The following is a 27,378-nucleotide window of genomic DNA, read 5'->3' on the forward strand; positions in this document are numbered from 1 at the left end:
AGTTTTAATTAGTTAATAGTTTAGTAAGTCAAAGGTCAAGGTCACAGTGATCTAAAGGCTTAAAAGAGTTTCTGCTGAATAGGTATGGAACACTGGCATACTGCCTTTAAACTGAATCATAGAATGATCGCCGTTGTTGGTGGTCAGTAGATAACCTCTGTTGTTTTAGGAGTCAGTATATCAATGTCAAAATGAGGCTGAGACTGAAAACAGTTCAGGTTCAATAACAAAAATTCTGTAACCTATATTTATAAACTCCATGAGATGATTGCCTGTGGTCTGTAGATGACCTTTGGTATGTTAGGGGTCCAGGGGCCATAGGTCAGGGTCAAGGTCATAGTAATTTTGGGAATGAAAATAGGACATTCTATTATGGGGGAATATGTGTTTCACAAAAACATTGTTAGTAAATGGATTTGATTCAGACTTTGAAATAGGTATTTCCACATCATCACACACATCAAATGACTCATGGTGCATAACTCTGACCAAAATATTTTCATGAATGGTTACATTTGGTATTTTACAGTCGAAAAAATGACATGCATCTGCTGGTGGTACCAGATGACAGCGGTTCTGCCAAGGGAGATCTCTTCTGGGATGATGGAGTTGGGATAGGTAAACAATTCTTTTCTTGTACTTTTGAGCTGTTATAATTGCAATGTATATACAGATTAGTGCTGAAAAAATGAGTTCTAGTACCAATAAGCTTGAAAGTTTTTTTTATACACTATTCATAGAATAGGTAGAGCTACAGCAGTCACCACTCATCAGTGTCGGTGTAAGTTTTTGTACATAAGCTTATAATCTCGGGAAAAACTTGTTGGAATGGATTGAAACTTCACACTCCTTTTTGGACAGAAAATGTTGGTGAAAATTTTATAAGTAAGCTATACTTGTAGACCTGTAACAATTTTTGGAATTAAACCAATTCTATATTCACAAAGATTCTTTACAATTTTGGTATATATTATGAAAAAAAGTAGTCTTTGAATGTTGAAAATTCACATAGAGGTGGTAATTTATTTGGAGAATATGCAGGTTCTTCAATTAAAGTTCTATATACACGTGATATCTATGGAAGCAAATATGACAGATGCTCTTTCCGGTAGGGAACTTTTATTATGGACAATAGTCCTGATTTTGCATAGACCAGTAAACAGTTGGTGTACACTTTATAAATAGAACTTTGACATGCATTAATTCATGTCTATATATTTCCTTTATATTTTTTTTCAGATACAATTGAGAAAGGAGACTATTATTATTCAGAGTTCCAGTTTATGAGTGTAAGTTTGATTGAATGTCTGATTTGTTATGCTTCCGGGAGGGTGAGCATATAGTTGTCACTTTGTCTGTCTGTCACATCTGTCTGTTCGAACTTATGTCCATCTTATTTTCCTTGAATCAGAAATAAAGCTCAAAAATACTGAAGAAATTTAATTGAGACTTAAAAGTTTAACATAGATATATACTAATGAGAGGAAGTGGAGTGAACAAGAACCTTGTACTCTTGAATACTTTTAAAATTATATCCAATTTTGTACTTATGTGTGTCCTTTCCTGTAGATCTAGCATAACTCATAAGTACAGAAGAAAATTCAGTGTATTTTGCAATGTAGATAGATATAAAAAAGAGGTTTTGCATTGCACAAGAGCCAATATCTATTAAAATCAATTCCCTTTTAATACTTGATTATTACTTCCTGAAAGTTCTCCAGAGATTTAAACGAAATTTGAAACAGTCAGTTGTCCTAATATGTGCGTTTTTAGCTCACCTGTCACATAGTGACAAGGTGAGCTTTTGTGATCACCCTTCGTCCGTCGTCAGTCCGTGTGTGCGTCTGTCATTTCTTGTCTGCACGATAGTGTTTTCATTTATGTTTTTATTTTAACCAAACTTGCACACAACTTGTATCACCATAAGATCACGGTTCCTTTCTTGAACTGGCCAGATCCCATTATGGGTTCCAGAGTTATGGCCCAACTAATTAAAATTGTTATATCTCCATAACTAATGAAGATACTGATCTGAAATTTCATTTATGTCAACAGATTTATTTGGCAGATCCTTCTTTTGTCCACTTACATTATTTATTTTTTTTAATTACTTCCGTTTTACGTTACTATAAATAGCTTATTTTAGTAACTTTTTTATTATTGGCCGTAGGGAAAACACGAGACCAGTTTTCTGTGGTACAACATGGATGGTACCTCAAATTTTTAGGTGTATTTTAACATATCTATACCTTGTAAGATTTTTTTTCTTTTTGGTTAAATTTGTTCCCTTTGTTGTTCCTGTCCTTTGGACTTAGATATTTTTTCTGAGGACCTTCTTGTCCTCAAGTGCAATGATAACAGGTGAGCAATATAGGGCTATCATGGCCCTCTTGTTTTGGTTTAGTTTCATTTTATACAATTTTTCATTCATATAAGTGACAGTATCTACTTGTAGCAGTGAGCCCAGTGTCAAACTTTATAGTTCTGCCTCACTGAAATATCTTGCCATAGACGCATCATACGTCACATTTTACCGACACCGGGCTGACCAGTCCTAGAACTATCCTATTTTATAGTGCTGAGCTTAATGTTTTTGTTATGATGTGACTGGGAAGCAAACCCACAACCTCCCGCACTCTAAGCTATATATGTGAAACATTTTCACTTTTAAACTGGTTTTCACTTGTCCCTGAAGTTCAATGAGTATTAGGAATATAAAACCTGAAGATAATCAGTATATTATATTATATATTAGCCTGCTGGCAGCAAGTGATTGTGCCTTTGCGACCAGTGCAGACCAAGATCAGTCTGCACATCTGTGCAGGCTGATCATGGTCTGCACTGTTCGCTATTTGGTCTGTTAATTTTCAGTGAACACCCCTTCGAATAATAAATGGTATTGCCCAAATTAAATGATGGACCAGTCCATTTTAGAAATTTAACAGGCTAAGGGTTAATTGTTACCAGTCATTTAATTCCTTGTATGTTGCAGTATTATATCTTATCTTTGTAGAACCAGCTCACATACAATGTGACAAAGCCTCATTCTGTAGTGGGTGATTTAAAGTTTGTACATATATGGATTTATGGTGTACAGAATAAACCATCTACATTATCTGTGAGTGCAAAAATGACATACTACAGTGATACCAAGGTATGTATGATTTTTATCATTTTACATACCATTTAACACTATTGTGAATATTTTTCCTAAATTTTACTTTTTTCCCTACCTTTTAGTAATGAGATATACTGCAACTTTTAAAACTGATGTTGGCTGGCAGCTTTGCCATTGGTAATTTTCAAGTTAGAAGGGGCCAATCATATATTAGAGTTTTTAGACTGCTCTCCAAATTTAACTTTAAAAACTTTGAACTCAGCACCCTCAAAACTGTTTGATTAACTTTCAATGGAAAATATGGTCTTTGTATTGCACACAACGTGGGAAAACCAACATAGTGGGTTTGCGACCAGCATGGATCCAGACCAGCCTGCGCATCTGCGCAGTCTGGTCAGGATCCATACTGTTCGCTAACGGTTTCTCTAATTGCAGTAGACTATGAAAGCGAACAGCATGGATCCTGACCAGACTGTGCGGATGCGCAGGCTGGTCTGGATCCATGCTGGTCGCAAACCCACTATGTTGGTTTTCCCATGGCGCGGCTCGTATCTCTATCTCAGCATAACTGAATCACTTTTTGAAGTTTCCATTTTGGTATGAAATACATGGGCATGTTTAAACACAACCAATATGTTTCATTACTAAATGGAAGCTACTCTAATCACACTGAATATTTTCATATTTGCTCTCTCATTTTCCTTGTTTAAATGGTAAAGTGCAACATACATTGGACATTATAAATATCTTTAAAGAAAACATTTTAAGTAACAGTGAACAGCCTAAAAGTTAATACGAAAAATGTGCAGAAATATAAGCGAGACATATGTAAAGTATAGTGAAGCCAAACTATTGGACCTGAGAAGTGTAATGTCTTTTGGAGGGGCCATTTAATTTGTAGTTCGGTTTAATCCAAAGAACTTATGATATTTTATACCAATTGTTATTATAGTTCTAAATGCAAGAAATGATTCTTGATTTACTAAATTGAGAATTATATATATAGGTATGTTGTGAGCTGTGCCTGAATGGTCCCAATAATTTTCTGACATGTTCGTGTTTTATATTTTTACAGTTGCTGTGGGTTACTGGTTTGAATTATCCTCTAGATTCCAACTTCACATTCTCATGGAGCTGATAGACAGGGAAAACCTTCATCTTCAACATTTTATTGACATTCATCAAATAGCATTGGTCAAAAATATTTTTTATGAGAATAGCTGTATATCTAGAACATCTGTAGTATCTATTTTTGTAAATGGATGACAGTTTTAAACGTTTGTGTATAAGTAGAGGGATAATACACTTTTTCCAAGTCATAACATCTGCAGAGTCCAGAGGAATGGGTTGGTGCAACAGTCTACCTGGAGGTCTTCTACAGATGCTGTAACAGGAGACAGAAGTGAATTAACTCTATACCAGCATTAAGTTTTGTTTAAAAGCTTTCATTTCCATTCAGACTTGTTTTACTTATGCATTACAGGGCTTAAATATATTTTGCCATGGAATGAACATGTATATGTACAAAAAGGAGTTCAAAAACATTTTATCTCCTTGGCAACACGCATTTACTCTCCTATTCAAACATCCCTTGAAAATGACAGTAATGGCAGTTTTTTGCCAGAGTAATGTTTAACAATAAAGATAACTTTATTCAAATGCTGTGGACTTTGATATGTATATGCAGTATTATAAACTTTGTTTGGTTGTACTTTGTAAGTTTTGTCAAGAAAAATCTTTGTATAGATGTTTAGAGTTAGTTTTAAACACTTTTCCTATTTATGTATGGTGCTTTTCCTGTTTAAACAGATGTATTTAGAATTGATATTTCACATATGAAACTGATCAGCTCCAGTCAGACTTAAACATTTTTTTTTATAGGCAATGAATGTTTAGTGTGCCCAGAAATAACATGAAAAAAGGTGATTATATTAAGTTTTATCAAAGATTTGTTCATATAGTTTATAATTTGGCTAATGGTACTTTGCGGACTAGGCACGACAAGGTAAAATTTTTGATATTCATAAAAAAAGTCATGTCCTGGAGTCTTAAGGGGGTCATACCATTGAAAGTTAACACAATTGAGGAGCTCACAGTTGTTATCTCCATTGCCTCATGCACATGCATTGGCTATATCAAGGAAGCATTTTAATGTAATTTTGTTAAAGATTTATTTAAAAGTAATGAAAAAGTGTATGGTTTAATCATAATAACAACTTTCCTTTTGGACAGCTTTATGTGTGAAATTGATTTGCCTTCTTGCCATATATTCAGATTTTGCAATTTTGGCTCACCTGAACAAAATGTTTAGGGTGAGCAATATTATTGTATAGAAGGATGGTCCGGTGTCCATCATCTTGCATAAACAGTTTCCTTAAACATCTCAGCAGAAAACTTGGTTGGGAGAATCATTTACTGGACCTCTCTTAAGTTTGAATGCCATTAGGGGCCAGAGCTGAAAATATATACCAAACTTGATCAGCGGCAGTGCCAAGGGGTCACAGTCAGGTGAGCAACTTTGGGCTTTTATAGCCCTCTTGTTTCCAGGTTAAATGGCTGTGTTTTTTTTTTACTGTTTTATGCTCTTCATTGGAACAGTATGGTTTATTTGTACATGGCTGTATTTTTAAGCAGTCAGTGATCAGTTAAAAATCATTCCTTCAATATTGTGAGACCAAGTATTTTTTCATTTTTTATTCACTCGTGTTCATTTGAGCTGAATGTTTTTGCAATCATGATTATTTGCACATAAAGTAAACCTCAGATAAAAAAACTTGGATACAGTGAAAACTTAATATAAAGAGAAATATTTTATTCCCTGAATTTTGCCTTTTTTGGAAACAACAAATTCGGTTATTGCAAAAACATGGCTGAAGGGTTCAAAACAGAATTTTCTTTAAACGAGGCTGTATAGACAGGTATTTCATACAGTCCATGTTACTGTAGATAAATATTATCTAAAACTATTACATGGATGAATTTGGCCCCAGGACCAGCTTGTTTATATTGTTCCAAGACTTGCTTTATATCTACTAACCAGTCATTGAACATTGAAGTGTTTCCAGTCACTCTTAACCGTTGCAACAAGTATTTGTTTCAGTTTCAGTGATCAAAAAAATATTCAGAATAAGTACATGCAGGTCATGACAGGATAATTTGAAAGTTGTGCTATGTTCATTTCTCTGGCTGTACTGGTGAGAAGCTTTATAATAACTGTCATATCAATTGTATGTGCCATATTTTATATAGAAGCAAAATCATTTACATTTTTGTAACAAATAAGTATTTTATATAACGTTTTTTAGTGAAAATTCTTTTGTGTTTGTGATTTATTTTACCCAAATTTTGATTGATAACAAGTTTTATTCAAGCAGTGACACAGTGGCTTGTAAAATTTGATAAAAGTCTTTCCCATCCCAAAGGTTTACCCAAACTTCGGTGACATGATTAATATAAAACAAATCATCTTGAACTTGTCATTGAGAGCAGTGGTGCTGGTGTAATCATTTTAGGGTTTATAACAATCTGACGTTTGTTTTATAATGTTCAACATTTTAAGGACAACTAGAGATAAAACAATAAATGTATACATGTATAAGTATTAATCAAGCAACAGCTTGGTTGTTTTCTAATACACCTCCATTAAGAGACACAGTACTTTTCAACTAATGGACATGACATCAAACTTTTTTCAGATGGGGACATGACATCATACTTCTCAATAATGAGACATGAGAATGCTTAAGCTTTTAATCATCAAACTTTATACTGTTAGATGAGCGTCTGCAGTAAGTAGATGACTCCTGTTATTTTGAGGCCATTATGTCAAAAGGACATGTTGACTGTAGGCTAAAAATGGTTTCAGCTCAATATTTAACCCTTAGCCTGCTGGCGGCGATTGGTTTTGCCTTTGCGACCAGTGTAGACCAAGATCAGCCTGCACGTCTGTGCAGGCTGATCATGGTCTGCACTGTTCGCTATTCAGTTAGTAAATTTTCAGTGAACACCCCTTCGAATAATTAATGGTATTGCCCAAACTGAATGACGGAACAGTCCATTTTAGAAATTTAGCAGGCTAAGGGTTAAAGAAAGTTTTGGCTGTTGGTCTTAATACTATGGTTGCCTGTTGTCAATAGATGACCCCTATTGCCCTTTTTTTAATGTCATTTGATCAAAGGGTAAGTTCATAGCATACCAAATTCCACACCCACTTGCCTTAGACAGGCCATCTTTTGATGCACATTGTGTATTACAAACAACCCTTGTTTAACTGTTTATTATACATTTAATGGAAACTTGCCCATTACAGTGACATCATATTGCAATGTCATCAAATGAAAATGTTACCTTTTTTTAATGTCATTTGATCAAAGGGTAAGGTCATAGCATACCAAATTCCACATCCACTTGCCTTAGACAGGCCATCTTTTGATGCACATTGTGTATTACAAACAACCCTTGTTTAACTGTTTATTATACATTTGATGGAAACTTGCCCATTACAGTGACATCATATTGCAATGTCATCAAGTGAAAATGTTAAATTTTCCAACTGACGGTGTTTGATAGATCTAATGGACTTAAACAGAAATAATGTAGTCAAACTGATTTACTATAAAAGAGGTAGTAAAAAAAAGAAGTCTGTGACTGGTGTGAGACAAGCAATTTGAGATAAGATTATCCTACGCCCATTTTTTTGTAATCCTCATGGGCAAGAAATCATTGCTTGGCAGTTTTCAGATGCTATATTTCACACTCGTATGCAAATCATGTGCAGCATTAACCTGTTAACAGTTAATATAAACTCACCCTATTTTTCTTTGTTCAAAATTCTCATGTAGTTCTGGTCATAAGTGCTGCTTCGGAAGTATCACTGGCTCTTCTTTCAACTCGCCTCCAAAAAGAGAGGGAGCTGGTGTTTACAAGCTGTGTAGATATCTTTAGGTACAGGGCAGCATTTGGTAACAACTACCAACCTTCCACAGGCTAACTGTTTATTTTGCGTACATGAAAGCATTATATATTCCAAGTAGGGTTTCAAATTCTCAGATGTGGCAGGTAAATGAATGGAAGTCGGCAACCCTAAGCACTCAAGCCTCAGAGACCTGTGGTTACAACAAGAACAAATTCTAGTTTGGTTTTGTCAATTTATTACAAATTCTATTACATTTGTTTTTATTTCATTTTCATACAAAATCCTGATTCCTTATATTAATGTTATGGAACACAAACAGGAAGCAATAGCTTTAGTGAACAAGACAGACAGACGAACACACACATACTGGTAGCAGAAATACAGACAAAAATAGCATAGACTGTAACCTGTGCAATGGAGATGTACCAATCTAAAACTTACAAAAGATGATCTGTAAAGCAGAAATGTCTTGATACAGTTAATGTCAAGTGAAATATTTAAATGTAGGATTTATAGTATCAAAAGTAATAACTGAGCCGTGCCATGAGAAAACCAACATAGTGGCTTTGCGACCAGCATGGATCCAGACCAGCCTATGCATCCGTGCAGTTTGGTCAGGATCCATGCTGTTCGCTAACAGTTTGTCTAATTGCAATAGACTTTGAAAGCGAACAGCATGGATCCTGACCAGACTGCACGGATGCACAGGCTGGTCTGGATCCATGCTGGTTGCAAACCCACTATGTTGGTTTTCTCATGGCACGGCTCATATATCAAAGACTAAATTCTTATGTGGATGATCCATTTTCAATTTCATAAAAAAGGTTAAAAAAAAAAACAACAGTAAAATAGACCCAGCAACCAAGCACTGCAAATATGGTCAAAAGAAAAAAAAATGGACATGTTTGTTAAAGATTATGTATTTTATCCCTACACAGACATCTAACAACCTGTTAGTTATGTTTCTAATAGTCTTTATAATATTAATATATAAAGGAGAAACTCTTCACCTTTGTGAGTGAGTGAATGGGTTTTACGGCAAATCGACACAAAATGGTCATATATCGCCAAGATCACCTTTGTAAGAGTCAATTTAAACATAATATGTCTTCATTAATATCAAAATACAGAGATCATCCTAAAATGTTCGTCAATCTGTTATACACCTTTATCTACCAAAATGAACACAATGGCTCCCAAAAATTGCTTGGATTCTACAAAATCATCAATGTTTGTGAAAACCAGTACTTGTGGATTTCATGGTAGCATCAACCAATTAAATTTAATACCAATAAACAAAATAAAAATTCCATTCTTGTATGTTCAAAACCAGAAATGCACAAGTCATATTCCCATAAAACAACTGTTCTTTGGAGGAAAAGACCAAATTTCAGGACCATAAAATTAACTGATTTCACAGTACCTAAAGTGAAAATGCTGATGTATTCTTTCATTTCATTCAAGAAATGTTTTGAACTAAATATTAAAATTAGTATTTCATTATACTATAATTTCATTTATAGAGTCTTGCTGTGTTCTATTTGACAATACAGGTATTCCCATTCTTAAAAAAAAAAGTATCAAAAGAATTTTTTTTCTCTTTACCTTCCTCAATCAATTACATTTTATCAAATAAAGTGAGTTTTTTAAATCTATAAATCTTTATTTTTTAAGCAAAAAAGAAAAGAGAAACGATTTTGGGAACATGCTATTTGCAAACCTTACAGAAATTTGCATACCTTAACAAAACACCAATAAATTTTACAAGTATTTTTTTTTTTTCCATTTACTTTAACTTTTACCCTGCTAAATTTCTATAATGTACTTGTCTATCATTCAAGTTGGATGTAGCACTTATTATTCAAAGGGGTGTTCCCTGAAAATTTATAGACTGAGTAGCAAACAGTACAGACCATGATCAGTCTGCAGGCTGATCTTGGTCTGCACTGGTCACAAAGGAAAAACCATTTGCCACCAACAGGCTAAAGGTTAAATATATGTTCATATGATGAATAAATTAATTCCTTATATTTTAGATTTTTTTGGGAAAAAATCAAAATGATTTTGTCCTGCCTCTCAAAAGTTTCGTTCTGTATGCAAATAATCCCGAGCAGCATATTGTCTGAGAAATGTATTGTCACTCCTGTTTAAATACTACATGGTGATATAATTGGACAGTACTATGGCAACCTTATAACAGCAGATAACTGACACCCAACCTGATGGTCATTCAGACTAAGTTATCTATGTGATCCGCGCCATGAGAAAACCAACATAGTGCATTTGCGACCAGCATGGATCTAGACCAGCCTGTGCATGCACGCAGTCTGGCCAGGATCCATGCTGTTTGCTAACAGTTTCTCTAATTGCAATAGGCTTTGGAAGCAAACAGCATGGATCCTGACCAGACTGCGTGGATGCGCAGGCTGGTCTGGATCCATGCTGGTCGCAAACGCACTATGTTAGTTTTTTCATGGTGCGGCTCATGTATATATTATTTACTTAAATAAATAGCTTTGGAATGTTCTAACACGGAACATAAAAATCTGTGAATAAATAATTGAGCTTAAATTCACTTTAAGTGATAAAGAGAAATGAGCACTGCTGTGCGAAAACCAATGTTAGCGCTTTGTAACCATAATGGATACGTACTGTTTGCTTATCAATAGCATGAAAGTGCTGAAATTGATAATAGTATGGATCTCGGGATTAACACACGGTATTGATGTACACTGATCTGGAGCTCTGCGGCTCGCAAAGCCCTAATACTGGTTTTCACAAAGCCATGCTCCAATGATTTACAAGAGTTTAAAACTGTTGAAGCAACATATTTGAATGTCACCATTAATCATAATATACATAAAACAAGTACCTGACTTTTCAGAAGTAACAAGACATTATAAATCTAGAACTACAACTAGTCTAAACTTTGTTAACAAAAATTCCAAGTATTAAACACCTCTTACATCTCTTTACCATAAACATCTCCCCACATCTCTTTTCCATAAACAACTTTTCCATAAACACCTCTCCTTTCCATAAACACCTCTCCACATCTCTTTTCCATAAACACCTCAAATCTCTTTCACATAAATACCTTTCCCATAAACACCTCTCTAAATCTACTTCTCATCATTGAAATTTATTAGTAAATTAACCTCCCTACAGCAACAACTCGTAAAACAAACACATTTCAGTCTTTTTGTTGGTATTTGCCTCCTTTGTTCTGGAGAGCTTAAAAGTCATCTGGTAGGTCATTAAGTGTATTTTTTATGACACCATTCAAATGTTTAACTGCAGTAAAACACCAATCACTCGAGGTCAAAGTGCTCGAGTTATCCAGCTGTTGTATGTCATTCAAACATATAGCAGAAATGGTCAGGGACCATATAAATTGCCTGAATGAGCCCGGGTGCTAGAACCCTCAATGCTCAAGTGAGCAGTGTTTCGCTGTAGTTCTAACACACTATAATAATCGTATACATCATTTAAACATCTGTATTCTGTGAGCAATAGTTAAAACAAGAGGTTCAAATAGGTCTAAGTCACCCACCTAAGGATGACCTTGACCTTTTGAATGTGCTTCTGACCAAGCTGGGTGAACATTCAATTCATTGAAAGTTATTTTAAGGTTTTTCTACATTTTGCTGCGATGGGGCCAAAATACAATTCCATCTTAACAAAACTGAGGTCCAACCAAGGTTTCTACAGATCATGTTTGTAAAAGATCCACCAAGTTGTCCATGAGAACTTGTTTAAAGGTTGATTGGTGAATGTTCTAGTTTTAGCTCTACTGACCCCTTTAGCAGACAACTTGAAAGAGATCCATACCAGGATGCCACCGACCAGGTCTAGTATTATTCTGACCAGCAGTTTCTTGGGAGATGTTGGACGTAAAATGTTCATGCAGGATAACAGACACAGGGTGACAGATGCAGGATATCATAATGAATACAGGACTATCCACCTTTACTTATAGCTCACCCTGATCAAAATTCAGGAGAGCTATAAAACAAAAGTAATGCAGTCGCCAACAATCAAAAGTAACAAAAACTTTCAGTAAGTTACATAAACAAAGATTCAAAACAAGTTGTATATTACTGTAGCTCTGTGCATAATATGCAACTCTTTGTTCATAAAATTTAATAAAGAAACAAATGCGAGAATAGCTGGAAACTTAACAAAACATACAGTATATAGGTAATAGCTTGCCATTCTATAAAATCAACAATGTTATATACAAAAACCAAGTATCTAAAAGTCTGGAAAACAAGGATATATATACATGTTGAACAAATAATTTCACGGAATTTTATCACTCAATATGAGCACTTTGTTTTCAGTCAACTTCCTTGACTTAAGAAACTCCTTTTTCAATTTATGGTTTTGTTCGCAGAGCACGTAGTGTTATAAATATATTATTTTGACATAAAATGGCATTTTCATTAGTCTAATGGTTTATAAATGCCAATGGTAATATGGGGGCATATGAGTAGTATTCAATTTTAACAAAGGTTAAAAAGGAAGAAATGACTAATAATATATATGAAGGCATCATTGTACTATAAAACTGATTTTTCAAATCGGATCATTTTTGAGAAAGATATGGCAATCTGAAATTTAACCCTTGCCCTGCTAAATTTTTATAATGAACTTGTCAATCTTTTCATTTGGACAGTACCATTAACTGCTAAAAGGGGTGCTTACCATAAAGATACTGGCTGAATAGTGAACAGTGCAGATCATGATCAGACTGCACGGATGCGCAGGCTGATCATGATCTACACTGGTCGCGAAGGCAGAATCAATCGTGTCCAGCATGATATGGGTAAACCATGGATGCAGCCATTTTAGTGTTTATGACATTATTTATATACTGCAGAATTTTTTACACAGCAAATATCCTTTTGAATAAATAAATTTCTATAGCGTTATCTATCTAAAATGTATCACACGATAATTTCTTTTGTTCTAGTTGAAGGAAGCAGAGAAACTATTTTCAGAATTAAGGAAATACAGTTGAAATAAATAAAATAAATTACTGCAAAATCAATATTCATGGCTGAAAATGTTTCTGTATTTATTGGTTCCATTAATCCAAGATAATAAAATAAAGTTCAATTCATTTCATATAAAAAATAAGAAATCCAAGGACTCAATTCCCCATGAAAAAGCCAACTAACCCAAAATTTAATACCCATAAATTAAATAATTTCACGGTATATCTGCCATTTTGTTTTCCTAGGCCGTCGAAACAAAAGATCTGCCATTCTGTTCAAATACGGAAATGCTCATAACTTTCTAAATTTAAGCAGATTATGAAAATTCTTTTACTGCCTTAAACAATTAGGAGATCGGGCAGGCGGAATGAACATTACAACAACATTGCCTTTCCTTTTAACTTCTGAATTCATAATTATTCCTCTTCGAGGTATTTCAGTCAAGAAGCTAAGGTCTTGTTTACAACAATTCTGAGATCTGGAATGATTAGGTCTGATTACATTCAACATCTGTTCTACAGGAAGGTGAAACAGGCCATTTTGTGCAGCAGTTTCCGAATAAAATATGAAACATTTATAAGCAGTATCAACTCAAGGCACTAGACCTTTGTTTGTGTTCATTTCAGAAACAGATTTTCATGTATCAAAACATGGACTTTTTCAAGAATTTCTATAAAATATTTCAACAAAATACTGTAACAAATCCTTCAGAACATACACAGTACTTTTGACATAGCACAAACTTAATATTTCAACAAATATCTATGGCACATGAACCTAGCATCAATATTGGCATTACAACAGAAACATGACATTTTCATCTGTATGCTCTCGTCAACTTTTACAGCATTAATAAACACTGACCCTAGTATGTCCTTTCAGTCATAATTTCACCAGGCCAATTAGGCTACCCACTAACTAAAAGCAAGTTCTAAGTCTCCCAGAAAATGACATGCGTTTTTATCAATTAATACATTCATCAACAAAAATGCACCTTATTTTGCTCTGCTTACTATTGATTTGTTTAAGGTAGCGGATTCGTTATGACATTGGCAATTTTTGCTACTTTACGTTTTCTCCGTCGCAAATAAGGCATTCTCCGGCTGTTATGAAGAGTAATTTTCTGTTACGGCCCCAGGATGTCAAAAGCGCAATATTTATTATGGAGGATACGTAATCGAACAAATATTTCCAAATGTCATTACTGGTCCATTTCCTTAAAACGGTTAAATACAACAAGTTTATCATGTTAATAAGCTACTCTAAAACAAGAAAATTTCTTCAGAAGATTATATAAACATAAACTCTCTATAATACTAATTTATTACTTTACATAAAATTACAAATTTCCAATAGAAACTATACCCAGAACATGAATTATGCACATTTTTTAGAAAATGGAATGCTTTTATTTACATGTATATATCTTATAGTCAGCTTATCAAATTTTAAAGTAATTTATACCTGAAAGGATGCCAGTTCATTTTCAAGAAAGGCAACCAACCAAAACTATGTCTGCTACAGTTCCAAGGTTATAAAACTAAGTTTGGAGACCAGTCTCAGAATGTAGCCTTATCATTAGTCAATTTCAAAATTTTAAATCTGAATCAACCAATCAGAGGCGAGTTTTGAAATAAGTCTCAAGATCTTGGACCTTGACTTCTGACTGTTTTCTGCACAGTGGATAAACATTAAAATCTATAATTAATATCAAAAGTGATAATAATTCATGAAATTAATAATTAAGTTTGAACAAGTTGCATTTTATATCAAGCACCATACCGATTGTGAATTGCAGCATTTCATGATTTTTTTAACCCTTACCCTACTAAATTTCTATAATGAACTGGTCCATCTTTCAATTTGGACAGCACCATTAACCTAAAAAAGGTGCTTACCAAAAAAATACTGACTGAATGGCGAACAGTGCAGATTATGATCAGACTGCATGGATGTGCAGGCTGATCTTGGTCTGCACTGGTCGCAAAGACAGAATCACTTGCTGCAAGCAGGCTAAGGGTTAAGAAGCACCTTGGTGATTTGTATTCCTAATTATCCTTTCAAAAATGACATTCTAACTGATGTAACACTGAAATAATGGTTACACTTTCACCCATTTCTTTACATTTCATTTACATCTAGGCAGAGAAAGTACCGAAATAAGAAAAATTTAACATACCATGATTGTATATATAACATTGTTTACATATTGGAGTATGAGATTTCCAAGAAATCAGTATCTAAATTGTAGAAAAAAAAGGAGATAATCTGAGACTTTTAATAATAAAGAAATGTAAACATAGAAACTGGTATTCATGTACTATCTGGAGGTGATTTTCCACAATTACATATCAAGCAGCTTGGAATTCATGCCTCTATATCCCTCTTAATATTACATGTAACTGCAGACCATTAAAATAACAAATAATTTCAATTTTTACCAAGGCAGTACAAATGTGCCGTAAGTCAAGACCTATTCAAATCTTGTCAATCAAAACACAAGATATTTTCAAAGTAGAAAAGTTTGTTTGAAAAGGACACATTCATACTCATTCTGACTATTTAGTAAATATAGCATGAGTTCTCTGGTTCTAAAAGTCCAATATAAATGGCAAAGACAGTTGTAAAGAAAATGTGTGGAAGCTGTGCAGGTAATGAAACTGTGTGATGGCGAGAAGTTGTGTTGAGAATCAACAGTATCATATACCCTGGAATGATGAGATTGTAGACTGTAGTCTGATGGTCAGCTGATGGTCAGTTAATGGTCAGTGAACACCAAGTAGCCAGACAAAAACAAATCACAATATTAGGCAGACATCTAGCTAGAGCAGAACAGGCTCAAAAACAAGTTTTTAAATTGAAGACGATGAAATTTATGCATCTTTATCCATTGTCATAACTGCTTTTATCTCTCAATAAACATGTATCTACTTTATTTTTGTCTTTTAAAACTTAATACATCTGCTGGTCATTTCTAGAATAGTTTTATAAATATCTTCAGAGCCTTTCAACCCAAAACTTTATAAAAACAGGAATTTTTGAGGTACAGACTGCAAATAAACAGTCTGATTTAATTTCTTGGAGGCAACATCTGGTCCAGCTAAAATTTCTACATTTTACTCCATCTTTAAACAGGATGTATCACTTCTTAAGCTTAATTCCCATAATGCACTCCTTTCATTTTTGAAAAGTAGAAATCTACCAGAATAGATAACATCCACAGAGAGATGTGCCTTTCCATAGTAAAGCCGAAATTTTCCATAATTCATCTCCAGGTATTTTTGTTAAGTAAAGTTGATACATCAAGATGGGAAAGGAGCATTTCCAATTCAAGCAGTTGTGTGTAGATGAGCTGACAAATGTGTATAAAACAGATGAACATTTGGTACATGTGTAACATCACTAGTGTCTCTAGTCAAGCAGCTGCTTGACACTCTTTGGCGTACTTTCATCATGTAGATGTTTTGTAGTATATCTGAAATAGATATGTTCAAACAAACAAGTAGCACCCTTATGTAATTATAACGTAATAAAAGATGAAATATTTATCTCATCCAAATTCATTTTCGAAGAAAATTTGGGGACGAGCATAATCTTACAACAAATCTACCGGTAATACATTAATCTCAGCAAATGATTTGGAACACAGTCTTGTATATAGTAAATGTGATAGATTACAATGAAAACAAGAGCACTGCCTACGGATGCCACTGCGCGTCTGCAAGTGCTGGTCAGTATGTAAGAAAAGTGTTTTAGTTCAGAATTTCTAACTACAACAAGGAGCTGCGTTCAATAAACGCCTGATGACCCCAGTGGCATCCTTGTCGATACAAAGCAACCTAAGTTCAAAACGAGGTCCAGTTCAAAGTCAAACTGAGGTCAGGTGATGTCTGAAGATGAGGAATGGTCACAGGTTACATATGCATTAGTATCAAGTCATTCTAGTAAGGGGTATTGATGCTAGACAAAACGGTCCCATTTGGTTAACCTCGTACAGACGAACGGACAAACAGACGGACAGGACAATCACTATATGCCTCCCGCATCAGTAGATGCCGGAGGCATAAAAAGGGCCATAATTCTAATAAATTGCCTGTTAGAGTTATGATTCTTGGCCTATGTAGTCATCTAATGATGGTAAACATGTGTGCAAAGTTTCAAAGCTGTAGCTCTTACGGTTTTTGAGAAAAGGTGGACCTAAACAAAAATTTTAACCAACGCTAACATCGACGATCAAGTGACAAAAATACCTCGTAGATTTTTTCACAAATCTGACAAGCTCATAAATCTTAATATAGCAAAATAATAGCATTAAAACTGACTATTTATCTAGTTTCTTACCTTAAAGCATTCAACAATCCCTCTGAACTCATGTCCTTTTGCTCTTTCAAAAGTTTTATTGAGCTTTTTATCTGAAAACAGAAAACAGTATGAGTCTTACAGTTTATCTGAAGCCATTCAAATTAAACTAGGTGTTTTTGTCAAATTAAACTAGAAGGTGTTTTTGTCTCAAAAACATATGCCTCCCCCCTATGTATACCTTTAACTCTGGTGGCCATTTTGTGCAGTGAAGTGGAACATGTCAGGAATATGCACAAGTAGGCTTGGTACTGATCACTCCTGTAAAGTTTCATTGAAATCTGTCCAGCAGTTCGACCTGTGAAAGCCGGACAAGATTTTTCTATTTTTAGCTCTGTTGGCCATTTCGTACAGCGAAGTGGAACGTGCCAGCAATATGCAAAACTAGGCTTGGTACTGATCACTCCTGTGAAGTTTCGTTGAAATCCCTATCCAGCAGTCTGACCTGTTAAAGCCGGACAAGATCTTTTTATTTTTAGCTCTGGTGGCCATTTTGTGCAGTTAAGTGGAACGTGCTAGCAATATGCACAACTAGACTTGGTACTGATCACTCCTGTGAAGTTTCGTTGAAATCCAGCCAGCAGTTTGACCTTTGAAAGCTGGACAAGACTTTTCTATCTTTAGCTCTGGCGGCTATTTTGTGCACTGAAGCAGAATGTGTTGGTGATATGCACAACTAGGCTTGGTACTGATTACTCCTGTGAAGTTTCGTCAAAATCCATCCAGCATGTTTGTTTGTTTGTTTGTTTTGGGTTTAGCGCCATTTTTCAACAGTATTTCAGTCATGTAATGGCGGGCAGTTAACCTAACCAGTTTTCCTGGATTCTGTACCAGTACAAACCTGTTCTCCGCAAGTAACTGCCAATTTCCCCACATGAATCAGAGGTGGAGGACTAATGATTTCAGACACAATGTCGTTTATCAAATAGTCACGGAGAACATACGCCCCGCCCGAGGATCGAACTCATGACCCCGCGATCCGTAGACCAACGCTCTTACCTACTGAGCTAAGCGGGCGGGCCATCCATCCAGCATGTAGTCCTACGTCCTAACCTTTAGCCTGCTGGTGGCAAGTGATTTTGCCTTTGCGATCAGTGCAGACCAAGATCAGACTGCACGTCCGTGCAGGCTGATCATGGTCTGCACTGTTTTTCATATTCAGTCAGTAAATTTTCATTGAACACCCTTTCGAATAATAAATGGTACTGCCCCAACTGAATGATAGACCAGTCCATTTTAGAAATTTAGCAAGGTAAAGGTTAAATTCCTATAATGCATATGTTTGGATCACATGAAACCCTGAAAGAATTGAGAGTTTTATCCATTCCCTTACAACCCGTGTTTGCTGTTTCAATGTGTAGAGAAGGCCATAACAACCTTTGTTTGTTCCACTGCTTCCTGATTACGTAATTCATATTCAAACAAATATGTATGTGCATATGATATATTCCTAACCTTGACACATGTTGAGTCAACATATATGTTAAAATACAGAAAAAAAAATTTCAATTATAATTAACGGACTTTAAAACAAATATGTAAAAAACTATTTTATGAACCAGATGATGTCACACTGATGAGAAAGAAGAACCTGGCAATATGCTGTATGTCCGAAAGTTTCAGGGTTTTCTTTTTTCAAAGATAAACAATTGCCCAACATCATATCAACAATAACTTTATAAAACAAGGACTTACATCAATTCCAGAACTCTTAGCAAATGCCCCTACTGGATGCACATGGTCATATAAAATAATCACACCAACCATAACTCGTAAACAAAACAACTTGGTCTCTACATTTTTTATTCTGGAACAATACTCTCTGTAAAGAAAAGTGTAAAATTTATCAATAAAATATCAGTAAATCAGTTACAATTGGTCTCTTTATTTCTTATATATTTTATGTTGCTATTCTCGCATAAAACAAAACAAAAATGCTGGAACGTAGAATAAAAATGCTGGAATGTCGAAAATGCAAGACTTTTCAGCTGACTTTAGTGGATCGAAGTCTGCCGTTTCACATTCTTATGAACACATGTTTCAATCATACACTTCATGGCTTACAGTAACTGCACCTATTTTACACATGTTGTGTGGATATTAAAATTTTTTAAGTGTAGCATTTCTTGACATGTGGTAATAGGTGTGACTAACACTTTCTTCAATGTATTAGGTTTACAATGAAAACTGAAGCTTTACATAGCACCCTTTCTTTTTATAACGTACAGGTGTTGGAGTTCTGTCTGGTTTATTCAGTCCTTTATGCTTTTTGAAATGAAAACATTATCATTGATCAAGTCATAGAGATCAATACATCTGCACATACTTTATATCCTCAAAAATGAAATCTCTAGGCCTATTTATTTTGTAACTAAACAAAATTTTGCTTTGCACACAGCCCCATCTCAATCAAAGTTTGATATATACAAAACCTGAACTTTTCCAATATCAATATAATCAACTCTGATTGCAGTTTATAAACTCAAACATTGCTGATGAGATCTACATACATTTTGTAGAAATATTTCAAATAAATATCTCCCATTCATCCATTATAGTTCATCTATAAAGTTGAATCTCACTCAAACTTAATGTTTACAACTCATAACTTTTCAGCTTGTCACGTTTATGTTTAACATTACACATCAATAGGCTGCATAGATGTGTAGACAGAGACATTTTAAAACAGTTTTGATGTAAAATTTCAATTTAGCAGGTTAACATTCTCAATTCAAATTCATTTAAATAACACAATTGTACTTCTCTAAATGTTTATCTATCATTTTCAAAGATAAATCACCATGTGTAAACTTACTTTGAGCCATATTAATACAATAATATAGAACATCAATGCAATCACACATAAAGAGAGAAAGAACTGACTGCTAGTTTAAGTAAAGTTAGGTTTGAAAAATGTTAAATTTTAATGAAAAGGCATATGAAAATATTTCTTAAGTCTCAACCTTTCGACTTCAGTTAAAACTGATTCAGGGTCTTTGTTTACACTGGACCCAGAACAGCATTTCCAAATTGTTCACATACAGCATATTCTCACGAGAATCTCCTAAGTACATGTTTTTTCCCTGTTTGAGCACGAGATGATGTCCGAAATTGGAAAAAAAAACCCAAAGGTTTCATGCAAGAATGACTATCTGAAGGATACAACTTATTTTCTGTATAACAACATGTCTTTCACTGTACTAACTACATTACTATCTGTACTAGAATACGTACGGGTTTTCTATCATCACTCTACAGATATTTGCCATTGTACATAAGCAGTCTGTTGTATTTTCTACTGGAAGATTTTTGTTCTACAAAACAGACAGATATATACATATATCAGTAAAACAATTTTCAAACAACAACATTATTGCTAATGTACCCAAGGGAGGTAAAAACAATTATTTTTCAAACATCTCTGACTTATCTTCAATGTAACAATACAAATACTACTCTTTAATTCTTAAGGAGGTAGGTTACCTTTATATTTGTATGTGCGCATGTCCAACCGGAAGCTAACGTGACGATTTACGACGACGTTTACGACAAACTAAATGTGTTTGTTTATTCATTCTTCTGAAAACAAATCATAGACCTGTCTTCGATCTGACGCTTTATGGTTTAATAATGCAGAAATAATGAATAAATTGCCGCAGAAACGCTTCAAAACAATGTTGCCTTAAAATGACGTCATTGACGTCATGACGTTACGTGTCAGTTACCGCGCAAAATTAATAGCTTTTATCTTGAAAGTACGTAATTCTGTGCATTTTCTTTATTCAAACTATTTTCAGATAACCATTATTTGCTGAAATATTTTTTATGAGTCTTTTGCTCTGAAAAATAATCAATATTTTGCTTCTTTTATGTAGTTATATTGAAATGTTATGCGGAATGTAAGAAAATGGATGGTGGTAACCAATGTTATTTGGAATATAGTTGGGTGAGAGGTTACTTGTTACGGCCATTTTCAAATAAAAATCTAGCAGTTTGATTTGTGATACCTGTTTTTCAGGTTCCGTTGATAATTTGTTACTTATATACTAAAACTAAGATCTAAAAGTGTTCAAATTTCAGTAGAAAATTGTGGTTCTTGAATTGAATTGATGTTACATGGAAACGAAGCCCGTGACCTATGTATCTAAATGTAAATTCAAAAGCGTTGACACTAGTCTATTTAAGAAACACAGCTTCGGCTTTTATTTTCATTTCAACAATATCCATGAGAATAATAGTAGCATGCTGAACGATTTTTCCATGAAAAATGCCAGACGGGGGTACTGTTTGTAAGTATTCTAAGCCTTGAAATTTGTTTGAATAAATGCAGATAACACGAAAATATAACTTACTTAGAAATAATATGTTTATAAAGCTACCCAACTAGAAAGATAATCTTATTCAATATTATTTTATAAGAAATTACGAAAAAAAGCAAGATATAAGCCATTTTAAACATCTATGTTGCCATGGTTACTTTAAACTTTAAGAAAAATAGGGTACCATGTATAGTGCTTGGTATTTTGCTAATAATATTACCCAGATATTCCATGTTGGTCATTAACAGAATGGCACTTAAGCCGTCGAAAACCCCTATTTTTATACATAATTGTTCAAAAATGAGAGAAAATGCGTTACCATGGAAACACGAGCCCCGCGACATATACATTTTAAGCTTATATTAGAAAGCTAACGTGCGTGCTAGTAAAATTATAGATTATGCTGACGTGTACGGATATCAATGAAACTAAAATACACTGAAAAGTGTTAAATATCCGTATTTTCCTTCTTCTTTCAATATGAAATACCTTTGGAGGGTCATGTTCTTCAAACCTAGATAAAAATTAAACTTGAAGGGACAGAGACAAACGAAACTGAGATTTTAGCAGTTAAAACTTCATATTACACGAAATACAAAAAGATGCTGCGGTTCAACTAATTTGAATTTACCCTTGTAACAAGGTAACCTACCTCCTTAAGTTTAAATGATATTTTTTACTTTTAAACATACAAAACAGAGTACATGGGAGTATATACATGTAGTATACCTGAGAAACGAAGGAGGAAGTTGTGTCACTGAGCATCTTTAACATGGGTGTTGAATGTGCATAAAACAATGACATTCTGTTGGCAATTTCATGTGGGACCTTCTCATCAGTTTCTGTTGAATCCTAGAAAAATATCTGCATTTAAATATCCGAGGGAATTTTCTTCAGTGTAATTATTCACAGAAAGTGTACTTTTATTTTTTTCTTTAAGGTTTCGATGGAGGCCTTGAGAAACAAAAATCAAACAACACCAAATCATAGAAAGAAAGAGTTGTTTGACATGAAAATTGAACAGCATGTAAAACATGTATATTACTTTACGAAACAAGTGTCAGTATACTGATATAAACATTGAATTCCGGAAAAGGGCTGCCTAAAGGGCTCCACTTCCGGACAGTTAAACGCCTTTAAAAACTCACTATTTTCAAAGAACAGATACACATGTTCGTTTTGATGCATTTGCAATAGCGTGCGAGTGGTGAAATTTCGCATAACAAGGTGAAACTAAGTTTTCAGCAATTATTTATCTTTATTTCTTTACAAATGGCATTCATTTTCAAAGGGAGACAACTGTTCCCGATTATTTTAAGTACAAATGCCATTCATTTTCAAAGGGAAACAACTTTCTCCGATTATTTTAAGTAATCTTTGAGAAAAAGTTGTCTCCCTTTGAAAATGAATGCCATTTGTAAAGAAAAAAAGATAAACAATTGCTGAAAACTATGTTCCACCTTGTTATGCGAAATTTCACCACTCGCACGCTATTGCAAATGCATCAAAACGAACATGTGTAACTGTTCTTTGAAAATGGTGAGTTTTTAAAGGCGTTTAACTGTCCGGAAGTGGAGCCCCTTTAGTCAGCCCTTTTCCGGAATTCAATGTTTATATCAGTATACTGACACTTGTTTCGTAAAGTAATATACATGTTTTACATGCTGTTCAATTTTCACGTCAAACAACTCTTTCTTTCTATGATTTGGTGTTGTTTGATTTTTGTTTCTCAAGGCCCCCATCGAAACCTTAAAAAACCTAACAAGGCATTTCACTTCATATAATCTAATCTGGGTTTTAGAAGAAAAATATCACTTGGTTTTACAGGTAACCATGAATGATACTACAACTGAGACTGCCCATACACAAAAAGCATTTCTTAAATTTTTCACTATCCTGTTACCTTTGTTTCAGGCAGACATGACTAGAAAAGCAATGCATTGTACAGCCTGACAAAAACTGCACTGTACAGCCTGACAAAAACTCCAGTGTACAGCCTGACAAAAACCTCATCTCAACACATTATCCAAAGAGTAGCAAAAAACCCCAACCCTTACCAAGTATTTCATCAAATTAACTGCTGTTCTTCTATATGTAACTTAATGACAAGAGGACCATGATGGTCCTGAATCGCTCACTTGTTCCCACATGACCCAGTTTTGGGTTTGACGTCGTTTTTTCTATTATTTGACATAGTGACCTAGTTTTTGAGCTCATGTGACCTAGTTTTGAACTTGACCTAGATATCATCAAGATAAAAATTCTGACCAATTTTCATGAAGATCCATTGAAAAATATGGCCTCTAGAGAGGTCAAAAGACTTTTTATTATTTGACCTACTGACCTAGTTTTTGAATGCAGTTGACCCAGTTTCAAACTTGAACGAGATATCATCAAGATGGACATTCAGACCAACTTTCATACAGATCCCATGAAAAGTATGGCCTCTAGAGAGGTCACAAGGTTTTTTTTATTATTTGACCTACTGACCTAGTTTTTGATGGCACGTGATCCAGTTTCAAACTTGACCTAGATATCATCAAGGTGAACATTCTGACCAATTTTCATGAAGATCCATTCAAGGGTATGGCCTCTAGAGAGGTCACAAGGTTTTTCTATTTTAAGACCTACTGACCTAGTTTTTGATCGCAGTTGACCCAGTTTCAAACTTGACCTATATATCATCAAGATAAACATTCAGACCAACTTTCATACAGATCCCATGAAATGTATGACCTCTAGAGAGGTCACAAGGTTTTTTCATTATTTGACCTACTGACCTACTTTTTGATGACACGTGACCCACTTTCGAACTTGACCTAGATATCATCAAGATGAACATTCTGACCAATTTTTATGAAGATCCATTCAAAAGTATGGCCTCTAGAGAGGTCACAATGTTTTTCTATTTTTAGACCTACTGACCTAGTGTTTGACCGCACATGACCCAGTTTCGAACTTGACCTAGATATCATCAAGCTGAACATTCAGACCAACTTTCATACAGATCCCATGAAAAATATGGCCTTTAGAGAGATCACAAGGTTTTTCTATTTTTAGACCTACTGACCTAGTTTTTGGCAGCATGTGACCCAGTTTCGAACTTGACCTAGATATCATCAAGGTGAACGTTCTGACCAATTTTCATGATGATCTTATGAAATATATGGCTTCTAGAGAGGTCACAAGGTTTTTCTATTTTTAGACCTACTGACCTAGTTTTTGAAGGCACGTGACCCAGTTTCGAACTTGACCTAGATATCATCAAGATGAACATTCAGACCAACTTTCATACAGATCCCATGAAAAATATGGCCTTTAGAGAGGTCACAAGGTTTTTCTATTATTTGACCTACTGACCTAGTTTTTGACGGCACGTGACCCGGTTTCGAACTTGACCTAGATATCATCAAGATGAACATTCTGACCAATTTTCATGAAGATCTTGTGAAATATATGGCCTCTAGAGAGGTCACATGGTTTTTCTATTTTTAGACCTACTGACCTAGTTTTTGACCGCACGTGACCCAGTTTCGAACTTGACCTAGATATCATCAAGGTGAACATTCTGATCAATTTTCATAAAGATCCCATGAAAAATGTGACCTCTAGAGTGGTCACAAGCAAAAGTTTACGCACTAACGGACGCACGGACGGACGCACGGACGCTGCGCGATCACAAAAGCTCACCTTGTCACTTTGTGACAGGTGAGCTAAAAAGGAACGTAATATTACATATGAAAAATTCTGAGGGTTTTTTGTCTCGGTACATGTAATGTAGAACCTTATGGGTTTAATGACAAATGACAAGAGAGTTATCCTAGAGTCATTAGTTTTGACGCCCTTAAGCAGTCTAACATGTATTTCATTAGTAATACAGATAAATTAAACCAATAAATAGTGTTGTTATAAACTATGGCATGTCTCCCTTTATTTTATTCTTGTTTTGTGAATTTTGTGGCCAAAAAGGTGTCAATATTTGTATTATTGCTGACTGACCATCGAGGCATCCATATTTTTAAGGCTCATGAGAAATGACGCCTTTTGATTGGCTGGCTCTCCAAAACTTTACTTTTCTGGAGCCTATATGGCCAAAATCATATTTGGCTGGTATAATTCTATGTGAATGCAGTCGAGACCTGAAACTTAAAAGGACAATAAACAAATTAATATTAATCTTTTTAAGTGACCTTTTTACTATTTCTTTGTAAAATGTGATCTTTTTTTATTCACTTTACATATTGTTAATAGCAGTCATTCATTATCAAAACAGTGAGGACACAAAAATATATAACTCTTTCTAACAGCTCTAACTTTGGTACTTTCAGTGAAAACCTATTAGAAACATGACCTTCTTTATTTACAACAAGATTTGCCAAAGAGCAGCTAAACCATATTCAATTAAATTAATTTAATGTTTTCAAATGATACAAGGTGTATAGCCTACAGGAGAGTGAAAAATCTAAAATTTATTCAAAATTTCAGTCAAAGAACTGTCTTGTGACTTTAAAAAATAGCTGGGAGAAAGAGAAAACCAAGATCTGAATTCCTGACCAGTTGCTTCTGTAAGAATTAGGTTTTTAAAGGATTGGAGATTTTTGCATTATTAAAAAGACATAAAAATACACCCAAGTACGAAAAAATAATATAATCTTACTGTAAATCTGTTGAATGCATTAATGTTTTATTTGAGCAAGGTAAAATATTGCCTGCTTTGCAAACGTGTGTAATTTGGCATCATAAAAGGTCACTTATACCTATTTAACAGCAAAATAAATAAGGGCGTCAAAACTCATGAGCGTCAAAACAGATGATCGAAGGATACTATATAAATACAAACTAGAAGGCTTACACTTGTAACCATTCTCCGTCTGCTCTCTGTCCGTCTGTAGTAACTAAAGTCATTCTGTATCACAGGATTGGTCATCTGAAATAATAGTAAAATTCTGTTAAAACTTGTATCTTAAGTAACTTTACAGATCAAAGAGAATGTAGAACAGACAGAAAGAAAATTAACAATATGTCCAAGACATTCTATGTGAAATGTAAATTTCCAAGACATGGCATACATTTATTGAATGGCTCGCTGATCAACAGCTAAAACTACCTGTCTGGAGTCAAATGGACAGAGTACACATAGTTGTGACTATTGAGATTTCGACATGTACTTCAATGTATTTTTAACCTTTAGCCTGCTGGCGGGAAGTGATTCTGCCTTTGCAGCCAGTGCAGACCAAGATCAGCCTGCACATCTGTGCAGTCTGATCATGGTCTGCACTGTTTGCTATTCAGCCAGTTAAGTTTCAGACAACACCCCTTAAGTGGTACTACCCAAACTGAATGATGGACCAGTATATTTTAGAAATATAGCAGGGTAATGGTTAACTGCTATTAATGTGCCAATCCACTAAATATGAAGTACTGTACATGCGTTGTAAAGTCTACATGGATATGAATTTCTATTCGATAAAACACAACTTAGCTCACAGTAAAATGTATTAGTTAATAAAGTGATGACCATTAGTTTTTTTTTAAAACACTTAAAATTCATAGCAATTAAGAATAATAACCCAGTTGTGTTTATGTTAATGTGTTTGATACCAACTAATATCAAATTTCAATATTGTGACCAACTCTTTTGAGAATTTTCTACATATTTACCTGACT

At 34.5% G+C, this 27,378-nt stretch overlaps 2 protein-coding genes across 7 annotated transcripts in view; one reads left to right on the plus strand and one right to left on the minus strand.

Annotated features, from left to right (window-relative positions):
• The window catches only part of LOC123524600 (maltase-glucoamylase-like), a 56,947-nt gene extending 50,515 nt beyond the window's left edge, over nt 1-6,432 (plus strand). Inside the window, exons 42-45 of the mRNA XM_053539726.1 lie at nt 530-618; nt 1,240-1,289; nt 3,014-3,154; nt 4,194-6,432. Of these exons, the coding sequence (XP_053395701.1) occupies nt 530-618; nt 1,240-1,289; nt 3,014-3,154; nt 4,194-4,256 (343 nt within the window). The 3' untranslated portion in view covers nt 4,257-6,432. The remainder of the gene's footprint in view (nt 1-529; nt 619-1,239; nt 1,290-3,013; nt 3,155-4,193) is intronic.
• Nucleotides 6,433-8,251: 1,819 nt separating this feature from the next.
• LOC123524598 (CYFIP-related Rac1 interactor B-like) overlaps nt 8,252-27,378 on the minus strand; it is an 85,100-nt gene continuing 65,973 nt past the window's right edge. For all 6 annotated transcript variants that reach the window (XM_045302895.2, XM_045302894.2, XM_045302892.2 and 3 more), the window contains exons 6-11: nt 26,564-26,638; nt 22,441-22,563; nt 20,627-20,706; nt 19,088-19,214; nt 17,375-17,445; nt 8,252-16,508 (exon numbers count right to left, since the gene is read on the minus strand). In XM_045302895.2, the coding sequence (XP_045158830.1) occupies nt 16,445-16,508; nt 17,375-17,445; nt 19,088-19,214; nt 20,627-20,706; nt 22,441-22,563; nt 26,564-26,638 (540 nt within the window). In that variant the 3' untranslated portion in view covers nt 8,252-16,444. The remainder of the gene's footprint in view (nt 16,509-17,374; nt 17,446-19,087; nt 19,215-20,626; nt 20,707-22,440; nt 22,564-26,563; nt 26,639-27,378) is intronic.

The sequence above is a fragment of the Mercenaria mercenaria genome, chromosome 3, assembly GCF_021730395.1.
Source record: "Mercenaria mercenaria strain notata chromosome 3, MADL_Memer_1, whole genome shotgun sequence".
Lineage (NCBI taxonomy): Eukaryota > Metazoa > Mollusca > Bivalvia > Venerida > Veneridae > Mercenaria > Mercenaria mercenaria.